The following is a 19,789-nucleotide window of genomic DNA, read 5'->3' on the forward strand; positions in this document are numbered from 1 at the left end:
ACGGCCACATTCAGAGTTTCTCCTCCTGTGCAGATGTTCATATAGTCTGTAATCATTATGTCAGCGCTGGTTTATACCTGACTGGTTTATACAATGATCTGTACAGAAATAATCTATTCCCAGAGGAAGAAGAGAAGACAGAAATAATCACTGAGCGCTCTGCTAATTCTCTGCACCTTCATCTACACAACATTGTAATACAGCGACATCATGGGGGATGAGGACGGAGGTTTTTGTACGGCTCTGTGTCACTGTGTGAGAGGATACTGTGCACTCTGCTGACAGTAATAATCTGCTGCATCGTCCTCTGTCGCTCCTCTGATTGAAAGAGTGTAATCAGTTACAGATCCAGATCCAGAGAACCGGTCTGGGACTCCTGTATATCGGCTGCTTGCACTGTAGATGAGAAGTGCTGGAGGTTGTCCTGATTTCTGTTGGTACCAGTGTAAGTTGCCATATACATTACTACTGGCCTTACATGAAATGGTGGCTGTTTCTCCTGGGGACACAGTGATGAGATCTGGAGATTGGGTCAGTACAATCTGTGCACAGGAGTCTAAGGAAAGATAAAGAAAACATAAGTGTTAGTGTTAATGTCGCCTCATTGTGCTGTTCTCTACTACTGTCCTGTCCATCATCTCATGAACCTCTCACCATGAATGAGAAGAAGAATTACACCCAGTACAACTCCCTGTAAACCCATCGTCATCTCCCTGGACTGATGGCCACAGACTATAGAGATGTCACCTGCACAATGTCCCCTATATACCAGCTGTAATCACTGGAGGAGACGTCCCCTGAGAGCAGAGATGTAAAGCAGGAGACATGTAAATTGTGCCGTGTGTCAGCGATCAGTGATCTGGATCTTACTGCAATCAGGGATTTCCTACAGGAGAGATATAATCCCGATCATTATCCTGAGATCATTCACCATCAGTGATCTCCTGATTGTTCTCAGACATCAGAAATGGGATTATTTTTATAGATGTTATTAGTTTTATCTGTGAAGTAAGAATAAATCCTTCTACGTCTTATTGGGCTTTTCCAGCTCTGTGATGTTGCAGCCGATGTAAGAACAGATACTGGAGACAACAGATCACCGGGAGCGTGTAACGCAGAATTCCTGACCTCACAGAGAACATCTAAGGGTATGTGCCCACGTAGCGTTTTACAAGCGTATATGCTGCGCTCAAAAATCCGCAGCATGTCCATTAATTTTGCGGACACGCAGCGTAATCGCCGCCATTGACTTGCATTGAGATTTATATAATCCGTGTCAGTACATTTGTATACACAGATTATATGCGTTTCAATGTGCGGATGGTACCCAAGTCTGGAGGAGAGAAGACTCTCATCCAGACCTGGATAGAAACTGTAAAAAAAAGAATTAAAAATAAAAAATAAAGTGTATACTCACCTTCCGATGTCCTCCCGGTGTTTTGTCTGCTCCGTCCGCTCTCTTGCAATGCTCCCGCTGTTATGAAGGACCTGCCATGACGTCACTGAGTCATGTGACCCATCACATGGCTCAATGACGTCACCGCAGGTCCTTCACACCACCGTGAGCCGCCCAACACACCGGACGCGGCAGAGAGAACACCGGGAGGACACCGGAAGGTGAGTATAAACTTTATTTTTTTATTTTTTACCATTTTATTCTTTTTTTTAACTAACTTGGTCACACTACTATAAATTCATGCCGGTTGCCGTTTGTATGGATTTATATAGAGTGAACAAGTTGTCAAGCACTTTTCCAAGTGATGCTAAAATCACTTGGAAAAGCGCTTGATAACCCGCATGCAGAAATGCATGGAGAGATGCTTGACAAACGCTTCTACCTGGCGGGAAAAACGCATGTAAAATCCGCATGCATTTTTCCTGCCAGGGAGAAGCGTAAAAAATATGCAGCATTTCTGCATCGTGGGCACATAGTCGAAGACCATTAGAAATATTTATATTCATTCAGATTATTATTAATATGTTTATTACTATTAATACGACTGATATTTTATTACATCCACTCCTGATTGTTGCTTAAAAACCAGATGTAAAACCCTGATGAAATACACAGGTGTGAATGAGGCCTGATCTGTATATATTGTGGTGTGAATACAGAACTGATGGGATATTTGGGGGATTCTCATGTGATTTATCTTCATGCATTACTATCATCTATCTTGTGGATGTAAATCTCTCATGTATATAATGTCATATATCAGCAGTTCTCATCTGTCTCATCTGATGTCATTTCCTCCTTAGACGACGGCCCCTGAGCGTTATAGATGTGATATATGGGGGCTGCACCTATATAGTGTTATGTGAATAGAATCTCTTGAATGATTTTTCATTATCAATGAATGTATTAATAAAATTATAAGAAATATGGAGAAGACAGATATTTGGACACATAGATGAGCCCCCGACAGAAGACACATCTCTGATGGCTGAACCTGCCATTATTCCTGCACTTATGGCCGAGGGTCTGGACAAACCACAAACTGACATTATTGTTATTCTGGTAGAAAACAAATCCTCGTCGGTGACTTTATTAGTAGTTTGCAGAGCACATGTTACTCCCTGACGTGTGCAGAATAATCCGGGCTCCGCTGAGGCTGCCGGGCTCCTCCAGTTCAGGATTCTCCTCAGACCGGGGCCGGGAGAGGTGGGGTCATTTATATGTATATTTCTACCCTACGTCCCAGACCCCTGAGCAGAATAAGGCAGATTCACAGCAAACAGACTCAATGTGAATCCAATCTCTTTCCTGAATTGGAGTGAATCTGCTGAGTGTGAATTGTGGCTGAGTCGCTCATCACTAATGTCCGCACATCTCAGCCCAGAATAGAAAAAGACTGAAGTGAATCTCTGAAAACCCCATTTACTGCTGGGAATATATTTGCTGCTTTGTGCAGCGGCTCCGGCCCCTCTGATCTGTGAGTATAATGTGGGATATGTGAGGTATAGCGGTGTATGGAGCCGCCATTATGAGGCCTCTAGACCTTGTAGTGAGAGGGTGGAGGGGACTGTGCAGCGCGGGGAGGATCTGTCCTCCAGTTCTCTCTCTTCCTGGTCACTCATCCATTCCCGCTAAGCTTCTTATGTTCCTGAGTCCATCAGTAACCGGCGGCTCAGCTAATGTCGGCCGCTCCCGGAGATGACACCTGTAATGCCATGGTTTTCTGATATGGGGAGACCACTGTAACCCCGGGGTCCATCTTTATTTTCAGGATAAAGGACATCACATTAGATATATCGGGTACAGCTCAAATAAAAAGGTAATCACTTGTCCAGAAAAAAAATAAAGATATTTGCAACCAAGATGAGTCCATCACATAACAGGTCAGATATTTATCCCTAGGAGGTAAACTATGAAATGACAGCAAGCAGAGATCTAGATACAGAAAATATAAGGGAAAATTATATAATCTTTTATTATACAAAAATACAACCAGTAATTGTTGGAACAAACAAAATGTATATTTATATTCTATAGGAGCAGAAAGTAAAGTCCTCCCCTCCTTCTTCTATCTCCTTACATCTGTACAGATTCCTCCATCACATGAATCCTGGTAACAGTCTGAAGCTTTTATCGGCCGCGCACAATACTGGATAAGAGCTGCCCGGGTCGTGTTCCTCCTCCTGATGTGTGTGCTCTGTACAGATACAAGCGCCTCATACACAGGATTCTCTGCTATTCCTCAGTATCAGTCACTTATATACAGATGTTTGGTGTCTGCACTGAGTATAGACAGAGCTACCTGAGCTGCTGCTGCCCCCTAGTGGCTCCATGACATGGAGATTTATGCATCCTGTATCTGCACTGAGCCAGTAGCCACATGATACCAGAGGGAGCGGAAAGCATCTTATTACATCATCCAGAAGAGGAGGCAGCACAGGTGTGGAGGGAAGCAAAATGGGGGATCTAAAGAGCCAGCGGTGGAAATAGGGAAGATCTCCAGGAGGAGCTGGAAAATCTCCTGGACAAAGGTTGGATGGCAGAGAAAGAGCCACCTGCTCTCTGCTCCACCACTTATCCTGCTAGGGCACAGGTTGCTTTATGGCTGTAGCTGCCCGAGGTGCGGTGAGCTAGATCCACTGCGCCACCTGCACCGGACACTGCCTGCAGGGGCCGAGGAGACATCGCACATCACTGCTTGTCATGGGGACCAGGGAAAGTGAGATAAGGGGGTTTTTCTATTCACATTTTTATTTTGTCACAAATGAAGCATAAAAAACTGTTAGGCGTCAGGCTGTTGCTGCATTTGAAATAGGTCCAGAACCTTCTGTGGTCTTCCATTTCAGTCCATCCAGGGCTGATGTTGCTCAGCATTGTTGTCAGCCCCAGCCCCTAGCTGGTCCATGAGATGTACAGATTGTCTCTTGGGTATTTGTGGCTAGCAATGTTAAGCGTAGGTTGCAGAGGGAGACAGGGCTGTTGGAGCCTAAGTCTGGGATTCTCCACACCGAGCATGTCTGTGACCTGGCGGATCGTGATTGGTCGCGGGTGACGCCACCAATGGTGCAAAGGTGGGCAGGGCTTAGTCTTTAAAAGACCTGCCCACAAACATGACGGCGCGCTCTGATCATTGAGCAGTGATGCTGATGTGTGGATGACTGTGTGCTCTCTAGTTTCCATAGGCAGGTGTAGTGGAAATAGGCAGCTCCGTCTTGCAGTCTGGCTCTGCCAAAGGGGTTGCCTAACACCCCGAGCCGCCTGCAGACTTCATGTCCATGGCTATCGCCTGTCAGCCACGTGGAGTAATACCCTTCAGTCTGGTAGCACGCCGGCTGGAGGCACGTGTACCCGTCGGCGTAGTCACACACGCATCCTAGCGCCACCAGTGTAGTCCCTGTGTAGTTAACAGGGCTACAGCTACTTACCAGGTCGTGCTCTCCCGTGCAGTTAACGGAGATAGAGCGAACCACTATACCGGTTCCTGTGCAGTAGCACAGAAGGGTTTATCATTTAAGTTGGTTGCTTTCCTTTTCACCCGGAAAGTGTTCGGCAGCAGTCCACCAGGCTGCATCGCGGACCCCGGGGTCGGTTGCGTTCCATTATAATAAAGTTGTCTGCAACCTCCCTCCTAACAGAAAACACTGCAGGGTTACTATCACTATTAAAGGATTAAAGTCCTGCAAGCTATAAGATGAACAGCAATAATAGGGTATACAACAAGTACTAATCAAACGCTGCTATACAGAACTAACACAAAACAGCTCAAGTTTAAAAATCATCGCTCCCGACAATTGAGTGTTTTGTCATCTTGCAGGTAATCGAAAACAAGTGTTCCTACAAATGCTGCTCCCCATTATATTGGCCTGTCTAAATATACCATTAACCTTCACAAGTGTGTATCTCAGGTTCAAATTGCTACCAGAATACAATAATCTCCTTTAGTGGTGGCTGTAGGCTGCTAACAGTATATAATAAGCTCCTGAGCTCCCTCTAGTGGTGGCTGTAGGCTGCTAACAGTATATAATAAGTTCCTGAGCTCCCCCTAGTGGTGGCTGTAGGCTGCTAACAGTAGACAGTAAGCTCCTGAGCTCTCTCTAGTGGTGGCTGTAGGCTACTAACAGAAGTTAAGAAGCTCATGAGCTTTCTTTAGTGATGGTTACAGACTACTTACAGTATATAGTAATCAGAGCTCCCTCTAGTGGAGGCAGTAGGCTGCTAACAGTAGATAGGAAGCTCCTGAGTTCCCTCTAGTGGTGGCTATAGGTTACTAACAGTAGTCAGGAAGCTCCTGAGCTTTCACCAATAATGGTGGTTGTAGGCTACTAACAGTAGACAGTAGGCTCCTGAGCAGTCTCTAGTGTCGACCTTAGTGGACAGTAAGTTCTTGAGCTCTCACTAGTGGTGGCTGTAGGCTGCTAACAGTATACAGTAAGATTCCGAGCTCCCTCTAGTGGTGGCTGCAGGCTGGTAACACTATATTGTAGAAATCTCCTTAACTTGCTCTAATGTTGGTTGTAGGCTGCTAACAGTATACAGTAATCTCCTGAGTTCTCTCTATTGGTGGCTGTATGCTGCTAATATTATACAGTAAGCTTCTGAGCTCCCTCTAGTGGTGGATGCCGGTTGCTAACAGTTTATAATAATCTCCTGAGCTCCCTCTAGTGGTGGATGCAGGCTGCTAACAGTATATAATAATCTCCTGAGCTCCCTCTAGTGGTGGATGCAGGCTGCTAAGAGTATACAGTAATCTCCTGATTTCTCTCTATTGGTGGCTGTATGCTGCTAATATTAAACAGTAAGCTTCTGAGCTCCCTCTAGTGGTGGATGTAGGCTACTAAGAGTATACAATAATCTCCTGAGCTCCCCCTAGTGGTGGTTGCAGTCTGCTAACAGTATACAATAATCTCCTGAGCTCCCTCTAGTGGTGGCTGCAGGGTACTAAGAGTATACAATAATCTCCTGAGCTCCCTCTAGTGGTAAATGTAAGCTGACAAATTCTATCTCTATTTACATCTGTGCAGATGATTTGGATTTCTGTATATATAAAAAAAGAAACATATGATCAAAAGACACAATAATCAGTTCCAGACTGGGTCATTGTTCGCTGGTCATCAGCAGGTACATTTTTTCCCATACATGTGGTTTTCAAAGCTATAAACATTTTTCTCAGTACTCTTTCCCTCTTTTTTGAGATACATTGGGCCTAATTTTAATATTATTTTTATATTCATTGTAAAATTGTAAATGAAAAAAAAAAAGAAAAATGTTTGATTTTCTCATTTTATTTAAATATTCTTACAACCACAAAGGAACATAAAAATACAATTAAAATTGTGTTACTTTTTTTGTAACAATTATTTTCATATGTTTTTTTTGTTCGGGCGGAGTGAGAAGCAACGATTCCGACCAGCAGTGGCTTCATTTATATTTATTTTATACATTTACATTTTTTTTCCTCCTATTATTTTTTTCTTTTTCTATTAATTTCATACATTGTGCCCCCCATAAAGTCCCCACAAAGTCATAAAGTATATAATTTCTATGATTCTTATTTCCCCTGTACCTAGGGCTGGTATATAACCCCAGGGCACATTCACCTTCCGCCTCCGCTGCAGAGCTGATCTGTGCTGTGTTTTGTGCATTGCAATACAATGTACAGTATAGATTTATCCTGGGTTCTAATAGGAAATAATACAGATCGGCCATCATAACATGGAGACGGATTTAATTCTATGGTGTTTTCATTATAAATATTGCTGGGCTGTTTCTATTTGTGCAGAGCCGCCCCTTTAAGATTCCATCACAAGATTCCATCATGACATCACTGATGTTCTGTCATTATGACATCACAGCTCACGGTCACTTTTACACTGTACACAGGGTCACGACTGCCATTGTTTGGCTCCATAGCTGGTGACTGACCGTGCTCGCCGTTTTTTCCATCTTTAGGCTGAAAAAAGATCTCAAAATGGAGATTTGGCTTTTATAAAAGAACTGGATGAAAAAGTCCTGAGTGTACTGGAAGGTCCGGCCGCTCATCGGGCACCCGGTAAGGAGCCATCATCTTCTCTATCACACGTCCTTGTTTTCTTCAGATCACCAGTCAGATATCAGAAGATCTGGTGTTAGCCCGGCAGGCACAGGAGATAATATGGCCGCCTGTCTCTGCTCCTCCATCGCCTGTGATGACAGTCTGTATTCTGCTGATGAAGTCACAGCTCCGTGGTGGGAAGTCGGTATTTCCGCCTCTGTCTCGCTCTATTATCAGAGTCTTCCTGCTTGTAAATGCTGCAGCTGAGATAATAGACGCCATGACAGAAATGTTGTGTGTACAAGTCCCTTATCCAGATATAGCCAAGGTCTCCCTATCACAGATACCACAGCGCTGGGATATCAGGGGGGAAAGTGTAATGTGACCCCTAACCGGACCTCGAGCAGTGGCTTGTGCCATGTTACATTATCTTCCTACATTACATAAGATTTCCTTCTGTGACAAGTTATCAAGATGGCGCGTTATGTGTTTGGATAAACTTGGATAAATCTATATAATAGTCTGGATCTGCTGGTGCGGAGCTGCAGTGTAAAGTCACTCCACCCAATACTGAAATTACTCCAGTAACTCCTGGTTTGCTCCTTCCTGATTTATGTATTTGGTGATTTACTGAAATGTTCCACATATTAATTATAAATATTATAACTACCAGGAAACACCAGAAGGTGGCGCTAAAGGTGGACAAAACCTGAATAAATCCCTGACCCTAATACGAGTCAGCCACGGCCAAACAGCGATCTGGTCACAAGTAAGACGATCATCAAACAATCTACAGGAAATATCTAGATATTATACAGAGAGGAAATAATTTATAGATTTACTTTCTTCTCAGTGTAACAGGAATCTGTCAGCACATTTTTACATACGGACGTAGTGGTGCGGCTCTTTAGGCTCTTTTACCCAAATAAAAATTATGCTTTTATGCAGAGATCTGATGTGCCAGGTAACAGAAATCTAGTGTACAGTCATGGCCAAAAGTTTTGAGAATGACACCAAAATGATATTTTCACATGATCTGCTGGCCTCTGGTTTTTATTAGTGTTTGTCTGATGTTTATATCACATACAGAAATATAATTGCAATCATATTATGAGTACCAATAGGTTATATTGACAGTTAGAATGAGTTAATGCAGCAAGTCAATATTTGCAGTGTTGTCCCTTCTTCTTCAAGACCTCTGTAATTCTCCCTGGCATGCTCTCAATCAACTTTTGGACCAAATCCTGACTGATAGCAGTCCATTCTTGCATAATCAATGCTTGCATTTTGCCAGAATTTGTTGGTTTTTGTTTGTCCACCCATCTCTTGATGATTGATCACAAGTTCTCAATGGGATTAAGATCTGGGGAGTTTCCAGGCCATTGACCCAAAATCTCTATGTTTTGTTCCATGAGCCATTTAGTTATCACCTTTGCTTTATGGCAAGGTGCTCCATCATGCTAGAAAAGGCATTGTTGGGCGCCAAACTGCTCTTGGACGGTTGGGAGAAGTTGCTCTTGGAGGACATTCTGGTACCATTCTTTATTCACGGCTGTGTTTTTAGGCAAGACTGTGAGTGAGCCGATTCCCTTGGCTGAGAAGCAACCCCACACATGAATGGTTTCAGGATGCTTTACAGTTGGCATGAGACAAGACTGGTGGTAGCGCTCACCTCTTCTTCTCCGAATAAGCTGTTTTCCAGATGTCCCAAACAATCGAAAAGGGGATTCATCAGAGAAAATGACTTTGCCCCAGTCCTCAGCAGTCCACTCCCTGTACCTTTTGCAGAATATCAGTCGGTCCCTGATGTTTTTTCTGGAGAGAAGTGGCTTCTTTGCTGCCCTCCTTGAAACCAGCCCTTGCTCAAAGAGTCTCCGCCTCACAGTGCGTGCAGAAGCACTCACACCAGCCTGCTGCCATTCCTGAGCAACCTCGGCACTGCTGGTAGTCCGATCCCGCTGCTGAAACAGTTTTAAGATACGGTCCTGGCGCTTGCTCGTCTTTCTTGGGCGCCCTGGAGCCTTTTTGACAACAATGGAAGCTCTCTCCTTGAAGTTCTTGATGGTGCGATAGATTGTTGACTGAGGTGCAATCTTTGTAGCTGCGATACTCTTCCCTGTTAGGCCATTTTTGTGCAGTGCAATGATGGCTGCACGTGTTTCTTTAGAGATAACCATGGTTAATTGAAGAGAAACAATGATACCAAGAACCAGCCTCCTTTTAAAGTGTCCAGTGATGTCATTCTTACTTAATCATGACTGATTGATCGCCAGCCCTGTCCTCATCAACACCCACACCTGTGTTAATGGATCAATCACTAAAACGATGTTAGCTGCTCCTTTTAAGGCAGGACTGCAATGATGTTGAAATGTGTTTTGGGGGTTAAAGTTCATTTTCTGGGCAAATATTGACTTTGCAAGTACAGTAATTGCTGTTAAGCTGATCACTCTTTGACATTCAAGGTATATGCAAATTGCCATTACAAAAAATGAAGCAGTAAACTTTGGAAAAATTACTATTTGTCTCATTCTCAATACTTTTGGCTATGACTGTAGAGGCCATATGCAAATCAGGAGGGAAGTGCACGGGGGGCGGGTTACTGCACTCGGAATTCTTTTTCCACGCCCTTAATGAACCTCCACCCTGATTTGCATATTGTTTCCATGCTTGATTTCCCATGACTGGCAAATCAGATCTCTACAAAAAAAGGTATCATTGTTATTGAGGGACAGACATCTATACTGCCATACCACTATCTACATACATACCAACTTGCTGACAGGCTCCCTATAAGGCTGTGTGACCTGGCCATTATGAGTCTCCCATATACTGCAATGGTGGGGATCATCTATGTATGACAATCCCTTCAGCTCTCTCTTCCCATCACTCACATGTACAGTAGAGGTGATGGGTTCCCCCTTCATGTGATGATTGGGGATTCCTCCATCACTTACATTACACTCATCTATGGAGACGCCGCACGTTCTCACATTTCCAGCCCCCATATAACGAGTATTAATCCCATTTACAGACGTCTCATCATTCTCTCCTTATATTGTTGTATTATATATTTAGGATAGAAAGTAAAAAAAAAAATTCTCATATTTCTTGACATTTCTAGTTTGACACAATAAAGTGTTATCTTCATTCTGTGGATCAGCGCGATTACAGCAATATCAAATGTATAGAGTTTTATTTGTGTTTATTATTTTTATAGAATAAATTCACTGACGGTAAAGTAGGAAAAGCTGTTTATCCGTCAGCTCGCTCCGTTGTGCGGCCACATTCAGAGTTTCTCCTCCTGTGCAGATGTTCATATAGTCTGTTATCATTATGTCAGCGCTGGTTTATACCTGACTGGTTTATACAATGATCTGTACAGAAATAATCTATTCCCAGAGGAAGAAGAGAAGACAGAAATAATCCCTGAGCGCTCTGCTAATTCTCTGCACCTTCATCTACACAACATTGTAATACAGCAACATAATGGGGATGAGGACGGAGGTTTTTGTACGGCTCTGTATCACTGTGGTACCAGCTATAACCCTGCTGACAGTAATAATCTGCTGCATCGTCCTCTGTCGCTCCTCGGATTGTTAATTTGTAATTGGTATAAGAAGATCCATCACTAACACCAGAGAACCGGTCTGGGACTCCTGTATCTCGGGTGGTTGCGTGATAAATAAGAAGCTTTGGTCGTTCTCCTGATTTCTGTTGATACCAGGCTATAGCATTCCCTGTACCAGAACTAGATGTACATGAGATGGTGACTGTATCTCCGGGGGACACAGAGATATAATCTGGAGTCTGGGTCATCACAGTCTCTCCACAGGATCCTGAGGATTAGAAGAGACATATTCATTACTGATAAATGTCGGGATCTTCCTAGAAATCCTGATCTGATGATGGATCCACTGTAGAGATTTCTCTACACACAATCATGGAAGGATCCGAATCTCTCACCCTGAATAGAAATGAAGATCACAGCCAGCAGATAACTGCGAGAAACCAGCCTGATGTGTCTGGACCGTCAGATAGAAACTATAAGATGAGACAATCTGTACAATGAGATCTATATAGAGAGTGACAGGGGGGATACAGAGACCCCCAGAGACTGTGTATGGAAATACTGGGGACATGTAAATTCTGTGGTTATAATATGATGGTTACTGGAGTGTAATAGAGACCGGAGCTCGTTGGCGTCTCCTCCTAGATGAGAATTAATGTCACTTGTATTACATGTAAAGAACGACTCGTCTCTTGTACATTGTGATCGCAGGTTATTATCATTATTCTCAGCTTTGCATATAAACATTACAGAAATATTACCTCCATCTTATCAGGCTTTTTTAAGTTATATTTTTGCTTGTAGTTAAGGAAATAAATCTATATTCCTATAACGATAACTGAGGGATTACCAGTCACTAATAACATCACTTTCTGTATAACAACTACTAGAACTCCACCTGTTGTCAGGATCGCGGTATTGTGGGGCGTCATAACCTGCAACATCATCATTACAGTTTTCATTATAAGTCAGAAACATATATTTTTTCCTTTGATGTAACTGTATGGGGGCTTCATTTATTCGTTTATTACTGGCACTACTTTGTGGTAAATATAACTTATTAATCAATTTTACAGGGAACCTGTCAGCTGATCACACCGTGGGCAGCATGTATCATCCACTGGCTGTACGATCACAGGAATGTACATTTAAAATGCTGCAGCGTTTCAGAGGAGAACATGCTTTTAATATCCGCGCTATTGACTTGTCACACAGGCGGGTCCCCGGCGGCTTCTCCCCGCCCGCTGACAGTGATTGACAAGCCTCTATACGCGCATGCAGGCAGTGGATTGCCAGTCACTCTGAACGGGCGGAGAGAAGCCCCCAGGGATCCGCCTGTACGACTAGTCACCAGTGTGCGTCTCAGTCCTCGGCGGATATTAAAACCATGTTTTTCTCTGAAACGTCGCAGCATTTTAGAGACAAACAGATGACTGTGATCGTACAGCCAGTGGCTGATACTTGCTGCCCACGGTTTGGACAGCTGACAGGTTCCCTTTAAAGCCACGAACAACACAGGAGGTATCAATAGTAAGGTACAAAAACATATAAAAAGTGGACAGAGAAAGAAAATTGGGCTGCCCAAGGAGAAGAACAAATACAAGTGACAAAATTAGAGAAGGAGGAAATTAATAGAAAAAGTATATAAATATGTATGTGTTCAAATAAGACACTAAATACATATGGGACACGAGCTAAATATACGGAATGTAGTAGGAAAAGAAATACATATATTAATATATAACTAACAAATACATATATAGAGAAATAATTTATATAAAGTTCCAAGTGCAAGATGTTAAATAAATCTTTATGAGACTAAACAGGAAAAGGGACTGAATGCAATGTGATGAGAAGATGGACAAAAGAGTCCAATGTAAATCCGTAGGGTCTAACGACAAGACGGAGCAAAATGATGGCCAAATCCAAGTGGTCCCTATGTCCACTTGATGGAGCCACCTAACTTGTCTAATTGCCCTCCTAAGCACCTTCTTGGTCTGTAAACTCACAGGTTCAGGAAAGAGTCCCTTTTCACTTCATTGTTAATCTGCTCATGTAAAACCTCTAGGTGGTCTCCGGAAGACTTAAAGGGGTTGTCCGATCTAAAGCAATGTGACTGCAGGCTTGTGAATTCTCACATTGAACGCTCTGCATACTGTGAGGATTCTCCAGTGTCAGCGCCGGAAATGGCGGTCACGTGGTCGCACGTATGTGATATTATTAAAACATACCACAGACTAGTCCGCATAATCCTGCAGCTACTGCAACACCTCAATGGGGAGACTTATGGACAAATGACAAAAGGGCATCGCAAAAGCAACTAAACAAAAAAAACAAGAAAAATAGCAACATAAGGCACATAGACGTTGCTTAGGTATAAAAATATATACATTTTATTAAATATAAGTAGTTAAAAATTAGTTAAATTGCATGAGGAGAATCTAACACCGATAACCATGTGCAAAAAAGAAAAGAAAAGAAAGAACTGACATAATACACAGCCAGCTCTTATGGCTTAACAATATTAATAGTAATTAAATTAGTATGCTCCAATCCATCACACCACTCTAGTGTTCTCCTACATCTAGAGTAATTTATACACCATAATTTCCTATATGGATAGAGTATGTAGCTACTTTAAAATACGGGAAGCCAGGAGCGTGCCAACAGCTGGGTGGTATATGTCCACCCAACGCGCGTTTCGGAGAGCCTTCGTACATGGTTATCGGTGTTAGATTCTCCTCATGCAATTTAACTAATTTTTAACTACTTATATTTAATAAAATTTATATATTTTTATGTCTATGGGCCTTATGTCGCTATTTTTCCTGCTTTTTTTGTTAAGTATGTGATGTGCCTACTCCTGGCCAGAATTCTACTAGACTGTTTCCGGTGCACTGAATGCAAGTGTATTGAGCAAGGCTGGAAACAGTCTAGTCAGATTGTGGCTGGGAGTAGGCATATCGCAGACTTGTGGTCATGTGAACGCCGTTCCCAACGCTGACTCTGGAGGATCCTCACAGCACACAGTGCATCACATAGAGAAACTGCAGACTTGTCACTTTACACCGGACAACTTTAAGATTACAACAAAAATGTGAACTGGAACACTGGAAAACAATAGGAAATAACAATATGCAAATTAATGAAGTAAAGGTGGCACATCTAAGCAGGATGTATATCCTGGACTCTCAGACTAAAGGCCTGAAGATCTAATGTCTTGGGTAACGGAACTCTAAAGGAATGAAGATGCTCTAAACTCATAAGGTTCATGAATCTTGTGCTGTATCACTAAGCTACAGTACATTCCCCAGACTATAGCAGCTTGTCATGTGCTATTGTCCACTAACCCTTATATACAGTAGCGTAACTACCGGGGGGGCAGAGGGGGCGGTGACCCCGGGCCCATTGCTCTACTGTAACTGTATCCTTGTGTGTTGCAGAGCAGGGAGACTGGATGTCCCTGCACTGCCCGGCGACCTCTATGGTGCCCTTGAGTAGGGGGAGGGGGCCCGGTGCCAGCATCAGGCCCCCCCCGCCCATCACCACAAGCTCAGTGATGAGAGAGGGAGTGCAACGCTACCTCTCCCATCAGTCCCCCCTCTGCGTCTGACGTCAGTGACATCAGCACTTGGCGCCCGGCCGCTGTGCTGAGATGTGTGCGGTCGCTCGGAGCAGTGGGGGAACAAGGAGGAGAGATGAATATTGTTTATTTATTTTTCCTATGGGGTCAGAGGGGTATGCTACAGACTCTGCATATGGGGGGGGGATTATGCCACAGACTCTGCCTATGTGGGGAGATTATGCCACAGACTCAGCCTATGGGGGGGATTATGCCACAGACTCTGCCTATGTGGGGAGATTATGCCACAGATTCTGCCTATGGGGGAGATTATGCCACAGACCCTGCCTATGGGGGGGAATTATGCCACAGACTCTGCCTATGGGGGGGATTATGCCACAGACTCTGCCTATGGAGAGAGGGATTATGCCACTGACTATGCCTATGGGGGAGGATTAAACCACAGACTCTGCCTATGGGAGGAGGGATTATGCCACAGACTCGGCCTATAGGGGGGATTATGCCACAGACTCTGCCTATGGGGGGATTATGCCACAGACTCTGCCTATGGAGGGGATTATGCCACAGACTCTACCTATGGGGGAGGTTATGCCACAGGTTCTGCCTATGGGGGTGATTATGCCATAGACTCTGCCTATGAAGGGGATTATGCCACAGACTCTACCTATGGGGGAGGTTATACCACAGGTTCTGCCTATGAGGGGGGGGGGGATTATGCCATAGACTCTGCCTATGGGGGGGGATTATGCCATGGACTCTGCCTATGGAGGGGGGATTATGCCATTGACTCTGCCTATGAAGGGGATTATGCCACATACTCTGCCTATGGGGGGGGATTATACTACAGACTCTGCCTAAGGGGGGGATTATACTACAGACTCTGCCAATGGGGGGAGGATTATACTACAGACTCTGCCTATGGTGGGTTTATACTACAGACTCTGCCTATTGGGGATTATACTATATACTCTGCCTATGGGGGGGATTATATTATATACTCTGCCTATGCAGGGAGATTATACTATATGGAGGCCTATGGGGCGATTATACTATAAGAAGGACTATGGGGAGTGCATTATACTATATGTAGGCTATTTATACAGTGTGGGCATTACAGTTAGGGTCATACAGTGTGGGAGATAATGTTATTATTATTATTTATTATTATAGTGCCATTAATTCCATGGCGCTTTGCATGTTTAAAAGGGGTATACATAGCAAACAAGAAGTACAATAATTTGAACAAACGAGTCGGCGACTTGTACATGAGGACCCTACCCGCGAGGGCTCACAATCTACAAGGGATGGGTGAGGATACAGTAGGTGAGGGTAGAGCTGGTCGTGCAGCGGCATGGTGGAGCGAGGGTTACTGCAGGTTGTAGGCTTGTTGGAATAGCTGGGTCTTCAGGTTCCTTTTGAAGGTTTCCACGGTATGCGAGAGTCTGATATGTTGGGGTAGAGATTTCCAGAGAAGGGGGGATGCACGGGATAAATCTTGTATGCAATTATGGGAAGAGGAGATAAAAGGGGAGTAGAGAAGGAGATCTTGTGAGGAGGTTGCGTGCAGGTAAGTACCGGGAGACTAGGTCACAGATGTATGGAGGAGACAGATTGTGGATGGCTTTATATGCCAAGGTTAGGGTTTTGAACTGGAGTCTCTGGGCAATGGGGAGCCAGTGAAGGGACTGACAGAGAGGAGAGGCCGGGGAATAGCGGGGGGGGGGGGGGGGCAGGTGGATTAGTTGGGCAGCAGAGTTTAGGATAGAATGGAGGGGTGCGAGAGTGTTAGAAGGGAGGCCACAGAGGAGGAGGTTGCAGTAGTCGAGGCAAGAGATGATGAGGGCATGCACTAGGGTTTTAGCAGATTCATGGTTGAGGAATGTGCGGATCCGGGAAATATTTTTGAGCTGGAGTCGGCAGGAAGTGGAAAGGGCTTGGATATGAGGTTTGAAGGACAGATCAGAGTCAAGGGTTACCCCGAGGCAGTGAGCTTGCGGGACTGGGGAGAGTGGACAGCCATTGACTTTGATGGGTAGGTCAGATGGAGGGGTTGAGCGAGATGGGGCAAAGATGATGAATTCAGTTTTGTCCATATTAAGTTTTAGGAATCTAGCAGAGAAGAAAGATGAAATAGCGGACAGGCAGTGTGATATTCTGGTTAGTAATGTGGGGTCTTTGCACAGTGTGGGGGCCATCATACAGCAAGGGAGATAATGTGGGGTCTTTGCACAGCGTAGGGGCCATCATACAGCGTGGGAGATAATGTGAGGTCTTTGCACAGTGTGGGGGCATTCATACAGTGTGGGAGATAATGTGGGGTCTTTGCATAGTGTGGGAGCCATCATACAGTGTGGGAGTGTCACGCCAGGTGTGGGGAAAACTTAGTGCAACACAGAGGGAAAAGGGAAAGGGAGGAAGTAGAGACCTCCTAGTCTGGTCTAGTGTCACCCTTTCTCATCTATCGCCCTTATATTGCTCCTCAGCAATCACCGCACATGTGCCTCGCCCTACTCTTCCTGGCATATGGCTACGGCTAGGGATGGAAGGAGAAGAGCCCTAGTCAACCTCCACTAAACTCTATAGACAACAAGGGTGGACAAAACAGGGGAAATGACTTAGTTTTAGATGAACTCCAAATAAGCACACAGCCTCAAGCTCCAGAGAGGACGAAGTACTGCTCCTGCTAAGCTTCACAAGTAGAAATGGATATAGCCGGCGACTCCCTCTCAGTCACACCAGGTATATATATGACTCGCCCCCTGGGCCGTGGGGCACTCGAATCCGGGCAATAGAGGAACGATGGGAGTAGTAGTGGCAACCCGGTTCCGTGGCTCAGGGTGGTCAGGCCAGTGGTAGTCCGTTACGTGCTGATGATTATGTCCGACTACGCCACCCGTGGATTGCGGTTATTAGGAACCGCCGCTGCATGCAGACCGCTGGGGCTGATGAGGTGTGCAGCCGGGATGGTGTGACTCCCCACGGGAAGAGTGCGGCCCCAGGGCAGTGTAGTGGATGTTGGGAGTGATGGTAGTGAGAGTCCCAGTGCTGATAGTGCTGGAGGAGCAAGGAGCACGCAGACAACAGGTTGCAGTCCAGGGTCTTTACTAGAACAGGTAAATTGACCCACAAACAGTCCCAGCTAGGAGGGGACCTGGATGTCTGAGAGCAACGGGGAAATTGGCCCTGGTCAGGGTGAGGGTGTAGGCCTACCGTGCTTTCTGTGCTCCTTCTGGCTATCTCCTCGTTATAGGGTAACAGCCCACGTTTCCGAGCTTTCCGTGTATTCTCGCCTGTATGGCCTGCGACGTGGGTTCCTTTCTGCTCCCAGCCTTGTACGGCTTTGCTGGTCCCTTCTGTTGTGGCAGGGCCTCCAGGCTTCTTAGGCCAAGGAATATACAGTCCCCAGCGGACTGGTTATCTGCTGGGGGATGTGGAATCCTCCCAGCCTCAGACACCAAAGTCTGGTAAATTAAGTCCGTTATCTGCCAAGACAGGCTCTCTTCGCCTCTTGTCTCTGGCTTGTGGCTCTCCTCCTGCCACACTTCCTCTTAGGTGCAATACAACTGTCTGTCCCTGCTCTGCTCTGGGACAAGTCTCAGTCCTGAGACAGGCCGTCAAGTTCTCTCTAACCCTGCCCCCAGTACCAGCTTTTATAGGGGCAGCCAGCTCCCCCTACTGGCCTGAGACAGGAGGCATTGCATGCTAATGTTCCCCTAACTAGAGAACCTCCCCCTTGCTCTCAGACACAGCTTTAATATATTTGTGGCATCCAGGCCAGGGTGACACATTCCCCCCTAGTGAAATTTAGTACTCCGGGACTAAACAATAAACAAAGACAATATGCTTAACCATAAAACATTAATAGACAGACGACGCACAGATTGAGTTCTTAAGGTCACAGTGTGGCCTGTGACCGGGTGTCCATATCACCAGCACAACGGGGAGCCTTAACCAGGTGGGGGTCTGTCCTACCCCAAGTCCTTCACAGTCTTAGTTCATTCCTTGGTTAGGCTCCGCACGCAGTCCATACAAGGTCCCGGTTATAAAAAGTCCATAACCTTTGAGTCCTTACGGTAGCTGCAAGAAACTGAAACACAGAATTACCAAACATGCATGTAGCTTTGCAAACAATTCAACATTTGGCAACAGGGTCATTTACAATTTTAGCGCGCTCTATATTTTCCAGCGAGCGGGTATCTGCCCCTTTGTGCTCCTGGTTGATCTACGTAGCCCACTGTCTGGTAGTGGACTGACCTGGCTTTCCCCACTAGCGTTAGGGGTACAGCTACCAGCTGGGTGTACAGGTAGGGCAGGCAGCTGTCTGCGGGTCCTTTGGCTTACCGCAGGCATGGCAGGCTCACTGTCAGCAGAGGGTTGATTCTCCTGGGCTGCTGGTACAGGCTCTTCTGCCTCTGGAACCGCTTGCTCCTCTTCACCTTCTGGCTCTGGTGTTGGTTGTTGCTGTGCCGGTTGCAGGAAATGCAGGACGGGTACCACTATGGCATCATTTATGCGAGTCCAGGACTGAGGGAACTCTCCGAGAACGGTGATGATCATTTCTTCCTTGTCCTCTGCGGGTTCAAGGTCACTTTGATCCTCTTCTGCACTACGGAGTTGCTCGGGGCACCTTTTGAGGTGGTCTCTGGAGACGACACTAGTGGTTTCTCCTCCGTCCTTGGTGATTACGCGCACCTTTGGGTTGTCGTGATCAGACTGCAGTACGGTGTAGGGTTCCCTTTCCCACTGGTCGTCCAACTTATGTAGCCTTCTCTTCCGCTTCAGGACTTGCTCACCAGGTTCTAGGGGACCAGCAGGGGCGTGTTGGTTGAAGATTCTTTCTTGCTTTTCTCTCACCTGGGCCAGGCTCCTCTCCACACTCTCCTGTACCTTCTTGTACTGCAGTTGCCTTTCCGTATCCCAGTCTGCATCCGGGGAGGTGTCCTCAGGTGTTAGGACTCCCATCTCCAGGTCTACGGGCAGCTTACCTGGTCTGGCTCGCATCAGGTAAGCCGGGGTGCAGTTGGTAGCGTTCACCGGGATATGATTGTATAAGTCTATCAGGTCCGGCAGTTTTTCTGGCCACAGGCTGCGTTCCTCCAGGGGCAACATCTTCAGGAGATCGATAACTATATTGTTCATCTTCTCACACAT

The 19,789-nt window shown here is 45.4% G+C and overlaps 1 gene segment (V, D, J or C); it reads right to left on the reverse strand.

Moving 5' to 3' along the window:
• Window positions 1–248: 248 nt before the first annotated feature.
• LOC141204464 (Ig kappa chain V-III region PC 2485/PC 4039-like) lies at window positions 249–703 on the reverse strand. The segment is given in 2 exon segments: window positions 249–556; window positions 655–703. Coding segments are annotated over 2 exon segments (357 nt in total).
• Between the last annotated feature and the right edge of the window lie 19,086 nt (window positions 704–19,789).

The sequence above is a fragment of the Phyllobates terribilis genome, unplaced genomic scaffold, assembly GCF_046119375.1.
Source record: "Phyllobates terribilis strain yellow unplaced genomic scaffold, ASM4611937v1 Scaffold_1__5_contigs__length_1240528914, whole genome shotgun sequence".
NCBI classification, from domain to species: domain Eukaryota; kingdom Metazoa; phylum Chordata; class Amphibia; order Anura; family Dendrobatidae; genus Phyllobates; species Phyllobates terribilis.